This window comes from Ranitomeya variabilis, chromosome 2 (assembly GCF_051348905.1).
Source record: "Ranitomeya variabilis isolate aRanVar5 chromosome 2, aRanVar5.hap1, whole genome shotgun sequence".
Classification (NCBI taxonomy): Eukaryota; Metazoa; Chordata; class Amphibia; order Anura; family Dendrobatidae; genus Ranitomeya; species Ranitomeya variabilis.
This window is the reverse complement of record NC_135233.1, coordinates 505781441-505802417: the sequence shown is the minus strand read 5'-3', so window position 1 is coordinate 505802417 and position 20977 is coordinate 505781441. Positions and strand designations below refer to the sequence as shown.

General features: G+C 41.5%; 1 protein-coding gene across 1 annotated transcript in view; it reads right to left on the bottom strand.

Moving 5' to 3' along the window:
* The window catches only part of BBOX1 (gamma-butyrobetaine hydroxylase 1), a 332054-nt gene that overhangs the window by 9427 nt on the left and 301650 nt on the right, over positions 1-20977 (bottom strand). Inside the window, exons 5-6 of the mRNA XM_077288035.1 lie at positions 17823-17928; positions 2276-2472 (exon numbers count right to left, since the gene is read on the bottom strand). Of these exons, the coding sequence (XP_077144150.1) occupies positions 2276-2472; positions 17823-17928 (303 nt within the window). The remainder of the gene's footprint in view (positions 1-2275; positions 2473-17822; positions 17929-20977) is intronic.

Sequence of the window (20977 nt, the reverse complement as noted above, 5' to 3'; positions counted from 1 at the left end):
CCCATTACTGTATCACCCTTCTAAAGCGTTCTTCCTCCTGTACTCATATTGGTTCATATCCATATGTAAGCCATCATGTTAATCACCATCTCCTCTCTCTTCCCACCTAGACTCAATGCCACCATATGTTATGGTCAAATTTATAGATTTTGCTCTCCACAATGGCTTCCTATCCAAGGGGCTACGTTCTATATCCTTTATATTCACATATAGAATAACAACCTTACATTGTACTTATATTGTGTTTCGGAAAATTGATGACTTACTTGTTATTCGGTTTCTGTTTATGTCCGAATACAGATATATCTTGAAAAAGGCTGCACTATAAGCTGAAACTTTGATTTAATTATCTGAAATTCACTGTTTTTTTCTTCAGACCATCACCGACACCATGCATTCCATAGGACACAGACTGTATCCGCACCACCGGTATCTGGTTTAACCATACCACTTGGACTACCCTTTGGCACCTTAAGCAGTGCACTTTGCATCTTGTGACCCCATTTTGTATAGGTATATCTTAAAAAAGGCCGCTCTACAGGCTGAAACATTGATTTAATTATCTGAAATTCACCGGGTGTTTGTTCAATAAACTGTTTTGCAACATATTTTTGAGTGCCGAAGTTTATACTCTACAAGTCTAGTTGTCTAGTTATTGAAGTGTCACCAACCGAAAAGGAATAATTTCTGGAAAATCAATTAGATCCTATATTAAGGCTAGTAAGATGTTGATGGAAAGGATGAAAAACTCTACATTGATTTTCTTTGGGTTGACATTTAATGATTTGGTGAAGACTTGGTCATCTCAACGTTGGTTTAACCCAATAAACAAATTATCCAATTATCAGATTATGACTGGTGTATGACTTTGTTACCCATAACCAAGCCATCAAGATATTTTAAAAATTAAAATATTATTATTGATTGACATGAACTTTCTCCCAACCACAACAAACCACTTCCTACTTGATTGGATAGTGACAGGGCCTACACGCTGCCTCAATGGATTCACTGACTTTTACTATAATCAAACTTGACTTTATGTTTAGTCACAGTCCTTCCTAAATACTAAATGTTTTTTAGTGAACACTAGCATGAAAGTAATTGAGTAGTGTAGTACTGATTAAATCAGAGCATTGAGGTTCCTCAAAGCTTACACAATTATATAGCAGCCAGTATATCCCAGGTCACGGTCTTGTCCCAAATGTAAAGTGCCCAGCGTCACATATGCCTTTAATTAAAAATAATTAACAAGCTTTAGTCTTCAGAGAAAAATAGATTAATTGTGGTTACTGACTAGGGTCTTATGTTCCTACTTCATTAACATGTTCATTACTTCGGTTTAGAGATGTTTTCTTGATATACTATATGTCCACAAATTTGCCCTAGATACTTTCTGAACCATTTGTTCAAGTTTTGATAATAGCATATTATTTTATTGGTTTTCCAGTTTTTGCTAGCTTTGAAAGGAAAAATATTCTTCAGAATTTTCTATATGTGGTTCATCTTTGTTTAGACCAAACTTTGAAATAAAGCAACACAATTAGAAGAACTATGGTTTTCATGCTCCTAGCAGCAATATGTGTTGGAATTTCTTGGTCCTCCTCATATGTTCCTATTTACAGATAATGTAATGTTGGAGTAACAATGTTGTCAACCTGTTTTGTATCTAATATCTAGAAGCAGAGTAACTTCTCTTGACATCAAAAGAAAAAAATTCCCTATTGTCCCAATTTTCTAGTCTTTAGTGGACAAAACCCTGACATCCAAAGTTGAGATCCCAATTTCAGGTGTCCAGTAGTTATTGTCCTTTCCAATCTTTGCTGTTCTACTAATTCATGAAGGAGCATGCATTTATTAAAGGGGTTGTCCAGTCAAAATCAATAAGTCTGCAGTCACTCTGTGCGACTCCAGCTTCTGACCTGTGCCCCCTTGTGGTAGCGCAATATGTAGTGATGACATATTCACGGACTCCTCCACTTAATGATGACTTGTCACCAGGTCAAAAAGACCAGAAAGTGTCGCTCATAGGATTCTGTGTGGTCATGTTTTTAGGATGTTCTGCAGTATTTCTCTGTGAGCAGCAACCCTTTGGATAACACCACATACTTAGCACTAAATAAAAAGGATAAGAGCACAAATCTAGTATCACTACACCTGAAAGAAAATCCTTTTGTGGTACTTCATGCCACAAGGGGGCAGTCTTTTCCTTTCTAATTATCTCCTTGCGGCTCTAATTGCACACATTAGAATAACTACATTTAGAAGGTCTTACTCTATAATCCGTTGTTTGGACTGGAGGGAGAAATCACAATAATCAACCCCAGTGTCTGTGAAGTCGATCTGTGTGGATGTGAGGATGTCGAATGCTTCTGGGTTCTGCTTTCTCAGTTTGTCGCACACGTGGAACCCGTCTACCACTTCACTCTCACCTCCAGTTTCAGCTTGTTTTAAACAGTGAAGAAATTGTACCTGATGGATGAAAATCACACAGTGAAGAAAAGTGCTATACAAACAAGCAGATGTATTACATTTTGTAGGGGGCTACTTCAAAAGTTTATCTTTAAAGTGGTTTTCCATCTCATTCCTAAAACTTTATATTGTCCACTGTGGAAATCTGTCACATTTTTTAAACCACACTTAAAGGGGTTACCCAGGAGTCTTTAATTTTTACCATGGGTCTAAGCACCAACAGGCAGGTAGTTGTGTTAGCTGTGCTGGGCGATGATCTTTGCTGACACAAATCGATCACAGACTGCTCCTGCTGGCGATTCAGCAGCTTCCGCTGACTTCACGTTGCCAGAACAGCAGTTTATCTACCTCTCTGTTGCATGGACGGGGCGTGACTGCTGATATCATGCTGGTCGACAGACTTCTCTCAGCTACCTAACTGCGGGGAGCTGGCTGTCAATCAGCATGACGTCAACAGCCTTGGAAGAAGATGAGCTGCTCTGTTGACGTTGGGCACCCAAGTCACTGATCACTGGCCAGAGCATTCAGTGACCGCTCTGAGCTGGCGCCAGATAAGGCAGGCAGACAGATGACTTTGTTAGCAATTACCTGACTGTTAGTTTTTATGCCCATGGGAAAAAAAAATAAAACAATCTTGGACAATCAATTTAACCCCTGTACGACATATGATATGTACATCATAGGTCGCCTCCCCCTCTTTGATGTGGGTTCCGGTGCTGACTGAGCCCGTATGTTTTCAGGCACCTGACAGCTGATCTGATCCCTAACAGCAACGAGTGGAATCGCAATCCACCCTTGGTTGTTAACATGTCAATCACCAGCATTTAACATGCCCGCACTGGAAGCACATCACTAGCTCCGCCCATCGGCGCCTCTGTCACATGATTGCAGAACGCTAATGGGTTGGCATGGCAACCCAGGGTCAGCAAGAGACCCTTGTGGTTGTCATTGCCGATCTGCTATGAGTGCCGCCCAGGGTTGGGGTCACGTTATCCTCATCTGCCTATTGGTACAGGTCACCAACAGTCTTAATATTTTTTCTATTCTCTCCTTGTATTTGTGCCAGCAGCATTCATTGTTTCTATATGAACTTTGAATATTAAGTGATTATTCCTTTCTGAATTTTCCTTGCAGGTTGCCACTTGGTATCCCTTATACCACATGTATTCTGTTGTATTAATACAGTTGCACTTGACCCATATTAATGTAACATGGTTGGAGATTTTTGATAGCATATGCTTCTAACACTGCATATACTGTTTTTGAAAATGTGTTTGCCCCCTTCCTGATTTCCTATTCTCTTCCATGTTTGTCACACTTAAATGTTTCAGATCACATAACTGATCACTTCCAACAGGTGGGGCTAGAGAGTTTAAGTCCTCTTTTTCTCTGAAGAGGCAATTTGCATATCAGATCACATAACAAATTTAAATATTAAACAAAGATAACACAAGTAATCACAAAATGTAGTTTTTAAATGAAGGTCTTTTTTATTAAGGTAAAAAGAAATCCAGACCTACAGGGCCCTGTGTGAAAATGTGATCCATCCAAATTACATGTCTATTCTAAATATTTGTCTATAGAGTCCTCTGTGTCAGCATATTTATATTATTGCTTATATGCAATTTTAGTGTATGAATTGGTTTGGTAACCTTCTTTTTGACATCTAGCAGATTTAAGGATTGGACCAGTAACATTATAACGTTGTGGTCCTGTTTATTTGTATAGCTACCTATGCTTTTTTATTAGTTTTTAATATGTCTTGTTTGGCTTGTTGTGGTAATAAACCATCTATTCCGTGATCCCTCTTATTATATATTTCTTCTTTGTCATATATACTATGTACAGTATACATGCAATCCTCAATATTGAAATTACAACACCAAAAAAAAGAAAAGTCATGGAATTATGAAAATCACAGGATAGTAATGATACAGAAATGATGAAAAAATGGAAACAAAATATTCAAAACATCTTGATTTATTCAGCAATAGAGTAGGAATGCTATGTGAAGAAATCCCTGCACTTACACATCTTAGCTTGTTATCAGTGAAGTCACTAATGGTTGTCTGAGGAATGTTCTTCCATGCTGAATGCACTCGGGGAAAATCATCAAGATCTGCTGCTGGCAGCCCCTGCCCCTTTGCAATTGCCAACCAATGACGTCTCATTACAAAATACATCACATGTTGTTTAGATTATTTGTTTTTTTGAATTGCCATGAACTTTGTAGAATTCCACTTCTTTGTGTGGCTACATGGTGATAAGCTGCTCAGGTGCTATTCCTCTTTGGCAACATCATTGTTAGATCATGTTCACACTACCAGTATTTGGTCAGTATTTTACATCAGTGGGTGATAAATACAGAAGTGGTGACGTGTTTCTATTATACTTTTCCTTTGATTGTTACATTCCTGGTTTTGCCTTACAAATACTGATGTAAAATACTGACCAAATACTGAACATGTGAACGTGGCCATAGACAGAAACATTAATAATTACTCTGGTGTTTGTTTGGTATTGTGCTTCTGTTTTGTAATAGCTTTATTGCAGTATGTTTACTGCTGGTTAGAGTTAAGCAAAATTGTCTGAGTAGAACTGAAATCTCAAATCTTACAAAAATTTTGATTCGTAGGAATCCAAATATTTTACAATTTGCTTCTCCAACTAGCTGCCATTTTGCTGAACTGTAGAGGAACAGTAAAAGGATGAAAATAAAAAACTAATCTCACCTCTCATTGGTCTCTCCACTCCACTATCCAACAGCCTGGCATCTTATTTTTGCTTTCCATCATTATCTACATCCTTTTCAGCCTGCTCAAACCTGAGCCTAGGCCTCTCACGCTGCTGGGTAGACATCTGATGTCACTGCGCTTCATGCCATCATGGCACATGTAAGACTAAAGAAGGCCAAAGAAGGATGTGTGCGATGGGGAATGGTGAAAAGAAGAGGTGTGGATGACTGTACGATGGGTTGCGTGAGTGGTGGGGCAGGGGAGCAGTGAGTATTCCTTTTTTTTACATCCTACTTTTATTATTTGCTCTAATCGGGGGATCGAAGAGCATAACAGAGAAAATTCAATTGTATTTCTCCCTCAGACTTAAATGATTTGTCAAACTTGAATCTTTGCAGATTTGCAGTTAAATGCAGTATCAGTATATTATCTCAACAGGTGAAAAATATTTCAGCTATGTATTGCTGATCTTACGAGCTTTGGAAACAAATCTAACTAATGAAAAGAAAAGGTAAATATGTTCATAAATGGGCATCAAAGAGGCTTCAGAGTCTATAGATACACCATTTTAGAATCAATGTATGCTTTGTCCACTACATGTGCTTTTTTTACATTTGATCCCAGGGATATATCAACATGCAGTTGTGGAAACTCACTTCCTTGAGTCTTGGAGTTGAATATATAGCCATCCCGTTCCTTCTGTAGCAAGGTTGCCCCATTTGTAGGACACAAACCCAGACTTTTGAGCTTTGTTGGATGCTTGGGATACAGCCTATGGTATTCTTCTTATTATTGTTATAGTGCCATTTATCCCATGGCGCTTTACATGTGAAAAGGGGTATACATAATAAAAACAAGTTCAATGCTCGTGAACAATACAAGTAACTGACTAGTACAGGAGGAGATAGGACCCTGCCCGCGAGGGCTTACAGTCTACAAGGGATGGGTGAGGATACAGTAGGTGAGGGTAGAGCGGGTTGTGCAGCAGTGTAGTGAACCGAGGGTTACTGCAGGTTGTAGACTTGTCAGAAGAGGTGGGTCTTCAGGTATAGGAGAATAGGTGGTAATTATGGTCGCATTGCTGGGTTCAAAGAATCACAGAGGATGCAGATAATGACAGAAGTTTTATTCAACAATGCATTTCAATTTTGGACAGACCTCTTTATCAAGTCATCGACTCATCTACCTAATGGGATGCAACTGTGGTAAACACCAGGACAAGGATGTGGCCACATTAATTTGACATGTCTAGTGTGGTTGTAAACAAAATGTTGAGGGATTCATGTCATTTTCAAGAAGTTTCATGATAGACAACACTTTTCATGTGGCCCAATCAAACTTTGACACTAAGATGAGAGAAGGCACTGACGTTTCCAAAAATTAAAATAATCTGAGTTTAGTTAATTTTTTTATCCTCAAATATACATTGCACCATATTTGTAAATGGGCCCTAATAGTCCAAAATGAAAGAGCGCTGTTCTAAATGCTTCCAGCCCAAGTAAGCAACGCTTCCCAAGAAATACATTTTAGACATTTCTATGGTAAGCACATGACAAAAGCTGAACATATGCGCCTCTGCTGCTTTATAGTAATGATCTTGTATGAGGACACAATTGCTTACTAAAGATGATTCTCTGAATCTTTTCCAGTTGCCGTGAACAATCACAGTTAATGATGTACATGTGCTGACATGATAACCGCCTATGTTTACACTAAACTCTTTCTAATCACTGAGCTCTATTGTTTGTGTGCAATAAAGTCTGCAAAGTTAATTGAAATGAAATAACATAAATCACAGATCTATCGTTCTCAGGTGACGTCAAATACAGATTAACAGTCCAAGCGAATATAGAAGGTTTTGTTTGCACGAAAGGCTGGGACTGGGCAGAATTCTGTGATCCTATGGGTGTATGTAATCCTTGGCATACACATGGACGTGACCTCACAAGCACATCTGTTCTTATGTACAAGGTTCTCTACCTATGGTTTCTCTTTGAACTGTTACAATATTCACATTAAATGGTATGTGCGTTATTAGTCTGAGAGAATAAATGAGCTTTCAAGAACTTTTACTTTTAAGAAATCTCCATTCTTACAATTCCCCCTGATGCTTCGAGAACTCTGATTTATGGTAAGAACATAGAACCTCATGCATCAAAGTAAGTAACTTAAACGGATTTTCCAGTTTAGAAGTGCCATATTGTATTAAGAAACTTTGAGGGGAGTTTTTTGTTTCGGATCTTCATCTCTTGACCAAGGAATAGGGCAGTGATAAAGAACATTTTTAACTTTGAAGGACATTGCCCATAGATTACACTTCATTGCTAAGGTTCCCAACATATGGATACTTTTTGATCATCTCTTCATCAATTAATCCTTTTTGAGAATCCCTTCTTTGAAGAAACTCTTGTAGCAAGCAGGGATTCTCCAACGCAGAATGAAAGTTTGGCGCTTATTAGTTGACAAAGACAACTTGCTAATGTTGTAAGATATGAGATACAACTCACTTAATACAAATTCAATAGGGGATTAGTTTCAGTATAGGTACCGTCACATTAAGCGACACTGCAGCGATACAGACAACGATGCCGATCGCTGCAGCGTAGCTGTTTCGTCATTGTGTGGTCGCTGGAGAGCTGTCACACAGACAGCTCTCCAGCGACCAACGATGTCGAAGTCCCTGGGTAACCAGGGTAAACATCGGGTTGCTAAGCGCAGGGCCGCGCTTAGTAACCCAATGTTTACCCTGGTTACCAGTGTAAATGTAAAAAACCAAACACTACATACTTACATTCCGGTGTCTGCCGCGTCCCCCGGCCTCAGCTTCCCTGCACTGTCTCAGCGCCGGCCCTAACAGCAGAGCGGTGACGTCACCGCTGTGCTTTACGGCCAGCCGGCGCTCACAGTCAGTGCGGGAAGCTGACGGCGAGGTGACAGACATCAGAAGGTGAGTATGTACTGTTTTTTTTTTTACTTTTACAATGGTAACCAGGGTAAACATCGGGTTACTAAGCGCGGCCCTGCGCTTAGTAACCCGATATTTACCCTGGTTACCATTGTAAAACATTGCTGGCATCGTTGCTTTTGCTGTCAAACACGACGATACACGCCGATCTGACGACAAAATAAAGTTCTGGACTTTCAGCAACGACCAGCGATATCACAGCAGGATCCTGATCGCTGCTGCGTGTCAAACTCAACGATATCGCTATCCAGGACGCTGCAACGTCACGGATCGCTATCGTTATCGTTGTAAAGTCGCTTAGTGTGAAGGTACCTTAAGTGTAAAATTTAGAGGTCGTCTGCGTAAGATAACTACTTGGTAGGACATCGAAGTTCATCTCAATGTAAGATCTTTCTGGTAAAAGTTATAACATTTGACAATTTATTCTAGAGACAGTATTACATTGGGGTTTTTTTTGAGAGGCCCCTACCATTCATGAAGATCTTGAACAGATGCACTTTTAATTGTATGTAATCTTTACTTTAATGTACCTCAAATTTTTAATTTTCACAAGGGAATCAGGATATAACGGACCATACAATTTGTTGTGCAATTTTTCCGGATTATGCCAATTCCTTATATGTGAACAAAAACTTATTTTGAGGCACAGTGCAAAGCTCAGAAGAGTAGAAGTGCCATATTGGTGTTCAGATTTTGCTGCAATGGTTTGAGGGTGGCATGTCATATTGATAGAGCCCCTGAGGTGCCAGAACAGCAGACCCCTTTTGACAAACTACACCCTCAATGAATTCACCTAGTGGTGCAGTGAGCATATTGACACCATATTGACACATTTGCCTCACAGAATTTTATACCATTAGGAGGTGAAGAAAGAATATGTCATGATCCGGTCCGGAGTTTGTTTTCTGTTATTCCCTCTCTGGACTGGTCATGCGGGGGTTAACACCCTCTGCCTCATTTTGGAGCTTGCTGGGCTTTTCAGTCCTCTGCTCTGCAGAAAAGGTTAACCCCTGCATGACCAGACCAGGAAGAAAATAACAAGAAACAAACCGCAGCCTGGATCATGGCAGGATCAGGGTCAGTAAAGGCGGTCTCAAAGGAGCACTGAGAAAGCAGCCCAGAAAGACAAAGGGGTATCGAGCACCACCGCAGATCCAGCCGAAAACCTCTAAGAGAGGACAGGGGCAGGTACAAAGAAAAAAGATCGGTCACAGGAGCGCTGAAGGAGACTCAAATACCAAGTTTAGTTTAGCCACAATGCATTTTGACGGAAGTACCATCTTTACTCCCACCTGAGGAAGATGGTACTTCCGTCGAAACGCGTTGTGGCTAAATTAAACTTGGTGTTTGAGTCTCCTTCAGCGTTCCTGTGACCGATCTATTTTCTTTGTACCTGGATCATGACAGGAGGCAGAGGAGAGGACTCAGGAGTGCCCTGTGTTTGCAGTCCCTAGTTCACATAGAGATAAGGTAGAGAGAGCCTTGTAATAGTGGTATTGTTACACCTCCACGCTTTCCTGGGACTTTTAAATCTCCCTGCCATGAGTTTTCACCAGCAATTCCTGTCCTAGCAGTGGACACTGCAGACTCCCACAGGGGGCGCTGCCACACAGATCTCCTCTATCCAGATGGTATGTGTTCTGTTATGAACTGGTGGACTAGGAGCAGCATGGACGAGCTCTGGAGTAGGTGGCCTCTATACTGACCGCAGACCCTGAACTTAACACTGCAACTAGAAGTAGCCGTGGGATGTTCCTGTCACTCCCTAGACACCTCGTCACAGCCGGAGGACTAATTACCCCTAAAGAAAGAAACAGGAAAACTATCTTGCCTCAGAGAAATTGCCCAAAGGAAAGACGGCCCCCCACAAATATTGACTGTGAGAGGAGAGGGAAATTACAAACGCAGACTGAAAACAGAATTTAGCAAAGGAGGCCACGCTACCTAGAAAGAAAAGACAGGGCAGAGTACTGTGCGGTCAGTATTAAAATACTACAAAAATCCACCACAGAGAATACAAAAATCTCCACACCTAACTAAAGGCATGGAGGGTAACTCTGCAACTCCAGAGCTTCCAGCTAGGCTGAATAAATCCTTACACAGACAAAGCTGGACAAGAAAAACACATAGCAATTCACTGAACTATTAAGTCCACCGCATGTGGACTGCAAAAACAAAGCCAGGACTTATCTTAGATGATTTGGACAATCCAGCAGGAGAAACCAAGCAGAGATGTGAATTCTCCAGAAAACAATGAGCAACTGGCACTCACCAAGGGGTGAGGCCAGACTAAATAGCCCTGTCCAAAGCGGTCGCACCTGATGACTGCTGTGAAGGACAAACAGCAGCACTACCACTTATAACCACAGGAGGGAGCCCAAGAGCAGAACCCACAACAGAATTCACAACAGTGTTCTGATCCACAGCTATGCAGGGTTGTATTTGGCTCTTTAATCTCTTTACTTTTACCCTTCTTTCAGCTAGTCTTGCTTTTCGCAGGGCAGCTGGTCACCTGTCATCCACTGCACCTATTGCTTCCAACGATACCACCATGACAAGGCTCTCTACCTTATCTCTATGTGAACTAGGGACTGCTAATAATGCAGTGCACTGCCTCTCCTAACTGAGTCCCCTCCTCTGTCTCTCACTTTTCATTTGTTTTCCAACTTTTTCTCAGTATTTTCATTTCCTTTTTAAATTGTTTGTCCTAGAAATAGCATTAGAGTTATGCTAATTTGGAGTTTGCATTCTTTCTCTCACTATGATGTGTGTTGTGAATTTGGTTTTTGGGCTCCCCCGGTGGTCGCTGGTGGTACTGGACTTGTGTGCTTCACTTTCTCTGTTCACCTGTTTCCATCAGGATGTGGGAGTATCCTATTTAGCCTTGCTGCTCAGTTATTCTAGTGCCGGCCATCAATGTAACCAGAGCCTTTCTGTTGCATGTTCCTGCTTCTAGACTACTATCAGCTAAGTTGGACTCTTAGTCCTAAGTTTGTTTGCATTTTTGTTCCAGTTCACAGTTATGTTATGTTTCTGTAGCTGGAAGCTCTTGTGGGCCGAAATTACCACTCCGGTGTCATGAGTTGACACATGAGTCTTAAAGTAATTTCTGGATGGTATTTTAATAGGGTTTTCAGCTGACCGTGAAGTTCCCTATTGTATCTTCTTACTATCTAGTAAGTGGACCTCGCTTTGCTGAACCTACCTTCATACTGCGTATGTCTTTTCCTCTGAACTCACCGTCAATATATGTGGGGGGCTTCTGTCTCCTTTTTAGGGGAATTTCCCTAGAGGTAAGCCAGGTCTGTTTTTTCCTCTATTAGGGTTAGTTAGTTCTCCGGCTGGCGCTGGGCGTCTAGGGATAAAACGTAGGTACGTCACCCGGCCACTGTTAGTTGTGTGGTAGGTTTAGCTCACGGTCAGCTCGAGATTCCATCACCCAAGAGCTAGTCTGTTATTTAAGTTCTCTAACGTTCCCTTGCCATTGGGAACCATGACAGTATGGCCGGCCGAGGGTTAAAACCGTTGGCAGAAGAAAGGAGAGAAAAAGAAGTCTGCAGATTTTTTTTTTTTTTTTTCCCTTCTGAGCTTACTCTATAGTTGACTCAGTTGCATTTCTGCTCTAATTGCAGCCTTTGCCTCTCTCTCTCCTTCTAATCCTTGAATGGCTCTGATCTCACCTGATTAAAATGGATCCTCAGAGTTTGGCTACAGGTTTGAATAATCTTGCTACGAAGGTTCAAAATTTACAGGATTTTGTTATTCATGCTCCTATATCTGAACCTAGAATTCCTATACCAGAATTTTTCTCCGGGGATAGATCTCGTTTCCTGAATTTCAAATATAATTGTAAATTATTTCTTTCCCTGAGATCTCGCTCCGCTGGAGATCCCGCACAGCAGGTTAGGATAGTAATTTCCTTGCTGCGGGGTGACCCTCAAGACTGGGCATTTGCATTGGCACCCGGGGATCCTGCGTTGCTCAATGTAGATGCATTTTTTCTGGCTTTGGGGTTGCTTTATGAGGAACCTAATTTAGAGATTCAGGCTGAAAAAACCTTGATGGCCCTATCTCAAGGGCAAGATGAAGCTGAAATATACTGCCAAAAATTTCGTAAATGGTCTGTGCTTACTCAGTGGAATGAGTGCGCCCTGGCGGCGAATTTCAGAGAGGGTCTCTCTGATGCCATTAAAGATGTTATGGTGGGGTTCCCTGCACCTACAGGTCTGAATGAGTCCATGACTATGGCTATTCAGATTGATCGGCGTTTGCGGGAGCGCAAACCTGTGCACCATTTGGCGGTGTCTTCTGAGAAGGCTCCAGAAAATATGCAATGTGATAGAATTCTGTCCAGAAGCGAACGGCAGAATTTTAGGCGAAAAAATGGGTTGTGCTTCTATTGTGGTGATTCAACTCATGTTATATCAGCATGCTCTAAACGTACAAAAAAGGTTGATAAGTCTATTTCAATTGGCACTTTACAGTCTAAGTTTATTTTGTCTGTGACCTTGATTTGTTCATTATTGTCAATTACCGCGGATGCCTATGTCGACTCTGGCGCCGCTTTGAGTCTCATGGATTGGTCCTTTGCCAGGCGCTGTGGGTTTGATCTAGAGCCTCTGGAAGTTCCTATACCTCTGAAGGGTATTGACTCTACACCATTGGCTAGTAATAAACCACAATACTGGACACAAGTGACTATGCGTATGAATCCAGACCATCAGGAGACGATTCGCTTCCTTGTGTTGTACAATCTACATGATGTTTTGGTGCTCGGATTGCCATGGTTACAATCTCATAACCCAGTTCTTGACTGGAAAGCAATGTCTGTGTTAAGCTGGGGATGTCAGGGGGCTCATGGGGACGTACCTTTGGTTTCCATTTCGTCATCTATTCCCTCTGAGATTCCGGAATTTTTATCTGATTATCGTGATGTTTTTGAGGAGCCTAAGCTTGGTTCACTACCTCCTCACAGAGATTGCGATTGTACCATAGATCTGATTCCGGGCAGTAAATTTCCAAAGGGTCGTTTATTTAATCTATCTGTACCTGAACATGCTGCTATGCGAGAATATATTAAGGAGTCCCTGGAAAAGGGACATATTCGTCCTTCTTCATCTCCCTTAGGAGCCGGTTTTTTCTTTGTATCTAAAAAAGATGGCTCTTTGAGGCCGTGTATTGATTATCGACTCTTGAATAAAATTACAGTCAGATATCAGTATCCTCTGCCACTGCTGACTGATTTGTTTGCTCGAATAAAAGGGGCTAAGTGGTTCTCTAAGATTGATCTCCGTGGGGCGTATAATTTGGTGCGAATTAAGCAGGGGGATGAGTGGAAAACCGCATTTAATACGCCCGAGGGCCATTTTGAGTATTTAGTAATGCCTTTTGGTCTTTCAAATGCCCCTTCAGTCTTTCAGTCCTTTATGCATGACATTTTCCGGGAATATTTGGATAAATTCATGATCGTGTATCTGGATGATATTTTGATTTTTTCGGATGACTGGGATTCTCATGTCCAACAGGTCAGGAGGGTTTTTCAGGTTTTGCGGGCTAATTCCTTGTGTGTGAAGGGTTCTAAGTGTATTTTTGGGGTACAAAAGATTTCTTTTTTGGGGTACATTTTTTCCCCCTCTTCCATTGAGATGGATCCTGTCAAGGTTCGGGCTATTTGTGATTGGACGCAACCTTCTTCGCTTAAGAGCCTTCAGAAATTTTTGGGCTTTGCTAATTTTTATCGTCGATTTATAACTGGTTTTTCTGATGTTGCTAAACCTTTGACTGATTTGACCAAAAAGGGTGCTGATGTTGCTGATTGGTCCCCTGCTGCTGTGGAGGCCTTTCGGGAGCTTAAGCGCCGCTTTTCTTCCGCCCCTGTGTTGCGTCAGCCTGATGTTACTCTTCCTTTTCAGGTTGAGGTAGATGCTTCCGAGATCGGAGCTGGGGCGGTCTTGTCGCAGAAAAGTTCCGATTGCTCCGTGATGAGACCTTGTGCGTTCTTTTCTCGAAAATTTTCGCCCGCCGAGCGAAATTATGATATTGGTAATCGGGAGCTTTTGGCTATGAAGTGGGCTTTTGAGGAGTGGCGTCATTGGCTTGAGGGGGCTAGACATCAGGTGGTGGTATTGACCGATCACAAGAATTTGATTTATCTTGAGTCTGCCAGGCGCCTGAATCCTAGACAGGCGCGCTGGTCGTTGTTTTTCTCTCGGTTTAATTTTGTGGTCTCATACTTACCAGGTTCTAAAAATGTGAAGGCGGATGCCCTTTCTAGGAGTTTTGAGCCTGATTTCCCTGGTGATTCTGAACCTACAGGTATCCTTAAGGATGGGGTGATATTATCTGCTGTTTCCCCAGACCTGCGACGGGCTTTGCAGGAGTTTCAGGCGGATAGACCTGATCGTTGCTCGCCTGGTAGACTGTTTGTTCCTGATGATTGGACCAGTAGAGTCATCTCGGAGGTTCATTCTTCTGCGTTGGCAGGTCATCCCGGGATCTTTGGTACCAGGGATTTGGTGGCTAGGTCCTTCTGGTGGCCTTCTCTGTCTCGAGATGTACGAGTTTTTGTGCAGTCTTGTGATGTTTGTGCTCGGGCCAAACCTTGTTGTTCTCGGGCTAGCGGATTGTTGTTATCTTTGCCTATTCCAAAGAGGCCTTGGACTCACATCTCTATGGATTTTATTTCTGATCTCCCTGTTTCTCAGAAAATGTCTGTCATCTGGGTGGTGTGTGACCGTTTTTCAAAGATGGTTCATTTGGTGCCCTTGCCTAAGTTGCCGTCCTCTTCCGAGTTGGTTCCTCTGTTTTTTCAAAATGTGGTTCGCTTGCATGGTATTCCGGAGAATATCGTTTCTGACAGGGGAACCCAGTTCGTGTCTAGATTTTGGCGGGCGTTCTGTGCTAGGATGGGCATTGATTTGTCTTTTTCGTCTGCGTTCCATCCTCAGACTAATGGCCAGACTGAGCGAACTAATCAGACCTTGGAGACTTATTTGAGGTGTTTTGTGTCTGCGGATCAGGATGACTGGGTTGCCTTTTTGCCGTTGGCGGAGTTTGCCCTCAATAATCGGGCTAGTTCTGCCACTTTGGTTTCTCCCTTCTTTTGCAATTCGGGGTTTCATCCTCGCTTTTCTTCTGGTCAGGTGGAGTCTTCGGATTGTCCTGGAGTGGATACTGTGGTGGATAGGTTGCATCGGATTTGGGGACAGGTGGTGGACAATTTGGAGTTGTCCCAGGAGAAGACTCGGCATTTTGCTAACCGCCGTCGTCGTGTTGGTCCTCGTCTTCGTGTTGGGGACTTGGTGTGGTTGTCTTCTCGTTTTGTCCCTATGAGGGTTTCTTCTCCTAAGTTTAAGCCTCGGTTCATCGGCCCGTATAAGATTTTGGAGATTCTTAACCCTGTGTCCTTTCGATTGGACCTCCCGGCATCTTTTTCTATCCATAATGTCTTCCATCGGTCATTATTGCGCAGGTATGAGGTACCGGTTGTGCCTTCCGTTGAGCCTCCCGCTCCGGTGTTGGTTGAGGGTGAATTGGAGTACGTTGTGGAGAAGATCTTGGACTCCCGTGTTTCCAGACGGAAACTTCAGTATCTGGTCAAGTGGAAGGGCTACGGTCAGGAGGATAATTCTTGGGTGACAGCCTCTGATGTTCATGCCTCTGATTTGGTCCGTGCCTTTCATAGGGCTCATCCTGATCGCCCTGGTGGTTCTTGTGAGGGTTCGGTGCCCCCTCCTTGAGGGGGGGTAATGTTGTGAATTTGGTTTTTGGGCTCCCCCGGTGGTCGCTGGTGGTACTGGACTTGTGTGCTTCACTTTCTCTGTTCACCTGTTTCCATCAGGATGTGGGAGTATCCTATTTAGCCTTGCTGCTCAGTTATTCTAGTGCCGGCCATCAATGTAACCAGAGCCTTTCTGTTGCATGTTCCTGCTTCTAGACTACTATCAGCTAAGTTGGACTCTTAGTCCTAAGTTTGTTTGCATTTTTGTTCCAGTTCACAGTTATGTTATGTTTCTGTAGCTGGAAGCTCTTGTGGGCCGAAATTACCACTCCGGTGTCATGAGTTGACACATGAGTCTTAAAGTAATTTCTGGATGGTATTTTAATAGGGTTTTCAGCTGACCGTGAAGTTCCCTATTGTATCTTCTTACTATCTAGTAAGCGGACCTCGCTTTGCTGAACCTACCTTCATACTGCGTATGTCTTTTCCTCTGAACTCACCGTCAATATATGTGGGGGGCTTCTGTCTCCTTTTTGGGGGAATTTCCCTAGAGGTAAGCCAGGTCTGTTTTTTCCTCTATTAGGGTTAGTTAGTTCTCCGGCTGGCGCTGGGCGTCTAGGGATAAAACGTAGGTACGTCACCCGGCCACTGTTAGTTGTGTGGTAGGTTTAGCTCACGGTCAGCTCGAGATTCCATCATCCAAGAGCTAGTCTGTTATTTAAGTTCTCTAACGTTCCCTTGCCATTGGGAACCATGACAGATGTGTATTGATGGCATTCTGTGAAGTTGTCACATTTTTTTGTTCTGTTTATTTAATGACATGGATTGAGTGATGATGTTTTTCTATAGTTTCTTTTTGTTTATGACTTTCTGGACTTTTTGTTATGAGACTGATGAAAAGTCAGGTATTGACCGAAACATTTAACTCTTAATTTTCTGGAATTTCTTCATTCAATAAGTAAGTTCTTGAATACACCTATATGAGTGCCAAGTATTTCTACATTACAGCTCACGGATTTGGTTATCCTACTTGAGCACCACAAGAATTCCAAACGAGCTGTGTTATCCTAATTCATTAGCAGACAAAGAATGACTCCAATTCTATCCTTTGAATTGTAGCATTTAATAATTGTGTTGCAAAGGTTCCTAACACAACATAAAGTAAACAATAGGTCGTTTATCAGATTACACATTCCCTTTAAGGAATCAAAGGCACTGGAATTGAGTATTTCTAATTTTCTAATGATCGTAAGGATCTAAAAAAATATAATGCGGAGTCACTTGTCAGGGACAAGCCGTGAAGACAGCCCAGCACTTTTGACACCAGACTGTACATTGAGCTGTCAATCTAAGTACTGACAGCTTCAGCACACCCCTATACCAGATTGGATGGTTGAGCAGTCAGTAACTGCATCCCAGACACGTGTGGAATCAAGACAAAGAATACTCACGAGATCAAAAATATTTTTTCTCTAGAATTGAAGGCCCTCATACGCACAGCTAGACACATTTGGATCTATAAGTCCATGCTGCACTATGTGTGTGTGTGTGTGTGTGTGTGTGTGTGTGTGTGTGTGTTGGTGGTGGGGGGGTTTACAACAGGTTAAATTTTTGTTGGGTTTTTTTTTGCCTTTCCATAGCACAGAACCTGAGAGGACAGTACTTAAGACTGGAATTCTGAAATGGCAAAAACGACATCAGTGTGTCATGTACAGCTCCCTAGTACTCTCTACTAGGTAAGAACACAGAGTGTGTGGAAGCAATACGCACCACACGGTTGTCTTTTTGTTGTTTCTGCTTTTACCTGGACCACTGTCTTATGTTCCTTAGGAGGTGTTCTACAATTGTATTTTTCTTGGTAGAGGGAATACATTTAATACCATCATACTTTCAACTCCTCCAAGTATTCCTTAAGCATTAGAGTACTTACCCCAGGAGGATACTGAAGAGCGGGGTAATCAGTATGAAGACTTAGTTTTCCGGATGTATAGGCAACATTATTTGCATCAATCTTATCTTGAACTTGCCAAGTGTATCTGCGAAAGACAGCTGACATTAATAAGGAATTGGGAAACATGTTTCAATTTTGTTGATAACACATGGTGAAGACCCTCGATAATCTGTCCATAAACATTTACTATTGAATTGCAGAGCTTAGTCATATAAAGAAGCCAATGGGGAAAATGCATGAAAAAAAACACCAGGTACCAAAAAAGTACCAAAAGTGTAAAAGAAACCCCCGTGATAACACAGTTTCAGAAAAAAATATACTCCAACGTTTCAGAGAAGATATACGTTAACTATCTGGCCTAGGACTATAGCTGGAAACAAGACTAGTCCAGTGCCAGCTAGCTCAGTTTTAGGTGATTGACAGGTCTCTTGATATGTGAGAGATCTGTCCATAATGTCTAGCAGTGCTGGGAAGAGCCGGCCTGGGGCAGAGCTAGATGAGTCTCAGATATTTTCAAATATAGTTCCTTTAAAACGCCTTAGCGTTTTAGAGAAATATATTACTTGCTGCAATCATTCAGCCAAGGCTCTGATTCATGCGGCATGTGGTTTGGGCTGCATGAATTAGGTGACTGGTTTCCTTTAAATAATCTCAAGAGTCTCTCATATTTATGTCCAAGAAAAAAAATTCTCAACATATTCTGGAATGTGTGGCACATGAATAAGTGATACTCTGTTGGGAAATGTGTATGCTCCATGTGTATGTACAGTATGTGACCACTCAGTGATTGTGATGAGAGCTGCACTTTGCTGACAGCTTTGACAGCATGTTCCAAGTACTTTTCATTGTATCAAAATAAATTTGCGTCCTTATTTAAATAAGCCGAAAGGCAACATACAGTAGTATGCCGAGTCTAAAAATAACCAGAATTATTGTCCAAAAATAACCTAATGGTCATAAGTTATAATGTCCTCGGACAATATTTTTAAAATATAATGGTATTTCCTGGGCTATTATAACTTGTAACAACATTTAACATACAGTGCCAAAGGATGAGTGATTGGAAGATGCTATTTTTCTATATATCACTACATGTCTTCTATTGCTCTTTACCTCCGCCATGAGCTGGACAGCAGGAAAGAAAGTTCCAGGCTTCTACATAGAAAGTAGAGCTGAGCAATTCAGCATATGCTGCCCTGGTCTGTAGTCCAGTTCTCTGGAGCAGCCTAAGTCCACCCGACATCCTTGGCAGCTTAGTCAGGCCTCACACTTCGTCATGATTTTACATGGCTGAGCATGTAATTGAGGCCTCCACGATGTAGGGCCAAAAATGTAGGCCGTGAAGTTGAGACCGGCTGCTCCACAGAGAATCAGACTGGACACTGAGCAAGAGCAGTGTGAATCAAATTGCTAATCTTTAAAGAGTTGTACAGAAATCGGACAACCCCTTCCAGTCCCTATGTTTCACCCTTTCTCCCTTCGGATGTATGTGATTTGTTCCAAGGTGTGAAAAATGTAGCCAACGCTGATTGACCGCAGGGACCACATGACATTACAATATCACACAATCCCCAGGAAAGCCAGAGCTGGAACTGTGCCGGCACCGGAGGTGAGTATAAGTGGCATTATTTTACAATGAGGAAACATGGGAAATGAGTAAGGGATGTCTGAGTAATGGAAAATCCCTTTAATAGTAAGCAATTTACAAACTTCCAGGAATTCTTTTTGCCTTTTATACAGAATTTATTGTTTTATGTGTATTATCTAATTGCACATTTTTCCTACAATGTGTTTGGGTTTTTTTGGGGTTTTCTTGTGAGGTTGGTACAGGGGGGAGTTGACGTCTAAGGGCTTTACAAACTATTATTAGTTTTCTATTTATTACTAGAAATCCATTTATGGTTTCCTCCTGTTACAATAGTTTGGTCTTACAAAAGTTGTCCTGGAACCAATTAACATTGCAACTTGGGGGTCCATAGTACAAATTTAATTTTAATGGTCTAAATGTAAAGTTCTCTTTCAAGATTCTCTGTCTTCCGAATATACATCAGTTTTTCAGCTGTATACATGGGTCTCTCTGATTATGGAGTGATGCTCATCTGGTGTATGTGGTCCAGATTACTTTTCAAACTCTATCTTGACACCATGATAGCTAACAGACAAAAGAGTCAATAAAATATTGACTGCTCTCATCTTGTAGAAAAAGAATGGGTATTTGGCTTTGAAGCTAATGCCTGGTTGTCTGAGTCACTTTGTTCATGTTACAAGGGAGATGGCATTGAAGCATTTGTTGGCTTTAATGGGAGCAATCTTTGCCTCCAATATAGAAAATCCATTATTTATTTGTGTTATGGAATATAAACTACACATTTTAAGTGTTCACGATTTCTGCTGCGTGTATTAACCCCTACATCACAAGGTAATTTCTCTATTTTGCACTTTAATTTTTCTCTACCCTTTTTCCAAAAGCCATAACTTCTTTATTTCCTAAATTAACGCTCTTTTGTGATTTTGAACTACAACATTGATTTTTTTTCACATACAGTAAAGCACTGAAAAACGGAGTGGGGTGAAATGTTGAAAAAAATATGCAATTTTGTTATGGGTTTTATAGTGTTATTGTAATTTCTAACAAAATTGAATATTTACCAAGGGTATCTATAACAGCTTACCAAAGCAAACCCTAATAAAATATAACTTTTAATATATAAGTGAATAAAATAGTACCAAAATCTGAGTATCCCCCAACTGTAAATTCCTTCATATCTAGGGCTAAAAAAATCCTAGGGAGAAGAATTATCGCTATATCTCCTCTGATGTACGATTACCTAATACACTATCAATGATAGCAAATGATTAGTAACAGCCTCTGTTGTCACAGATATAGAATTACAGAAGTAAGCCCAAAATTAGACCTCACAAACCAAAAACACATAGATAGCACCATACCTAATGATACCCAGAAGTGATAAAAATGTAACCGTGCTCATATATCTCAACAGTCTCACTCAGCCGATGTGTGGAAATGAGTGACCTGTCCCTGGATAACACTCTTACTGGGCACCTACCTAGATGTGGAGGTTGGCACCCTAAGAATTACAAGAATGACGCCCCCACTCTTGCGACAGCTGTCC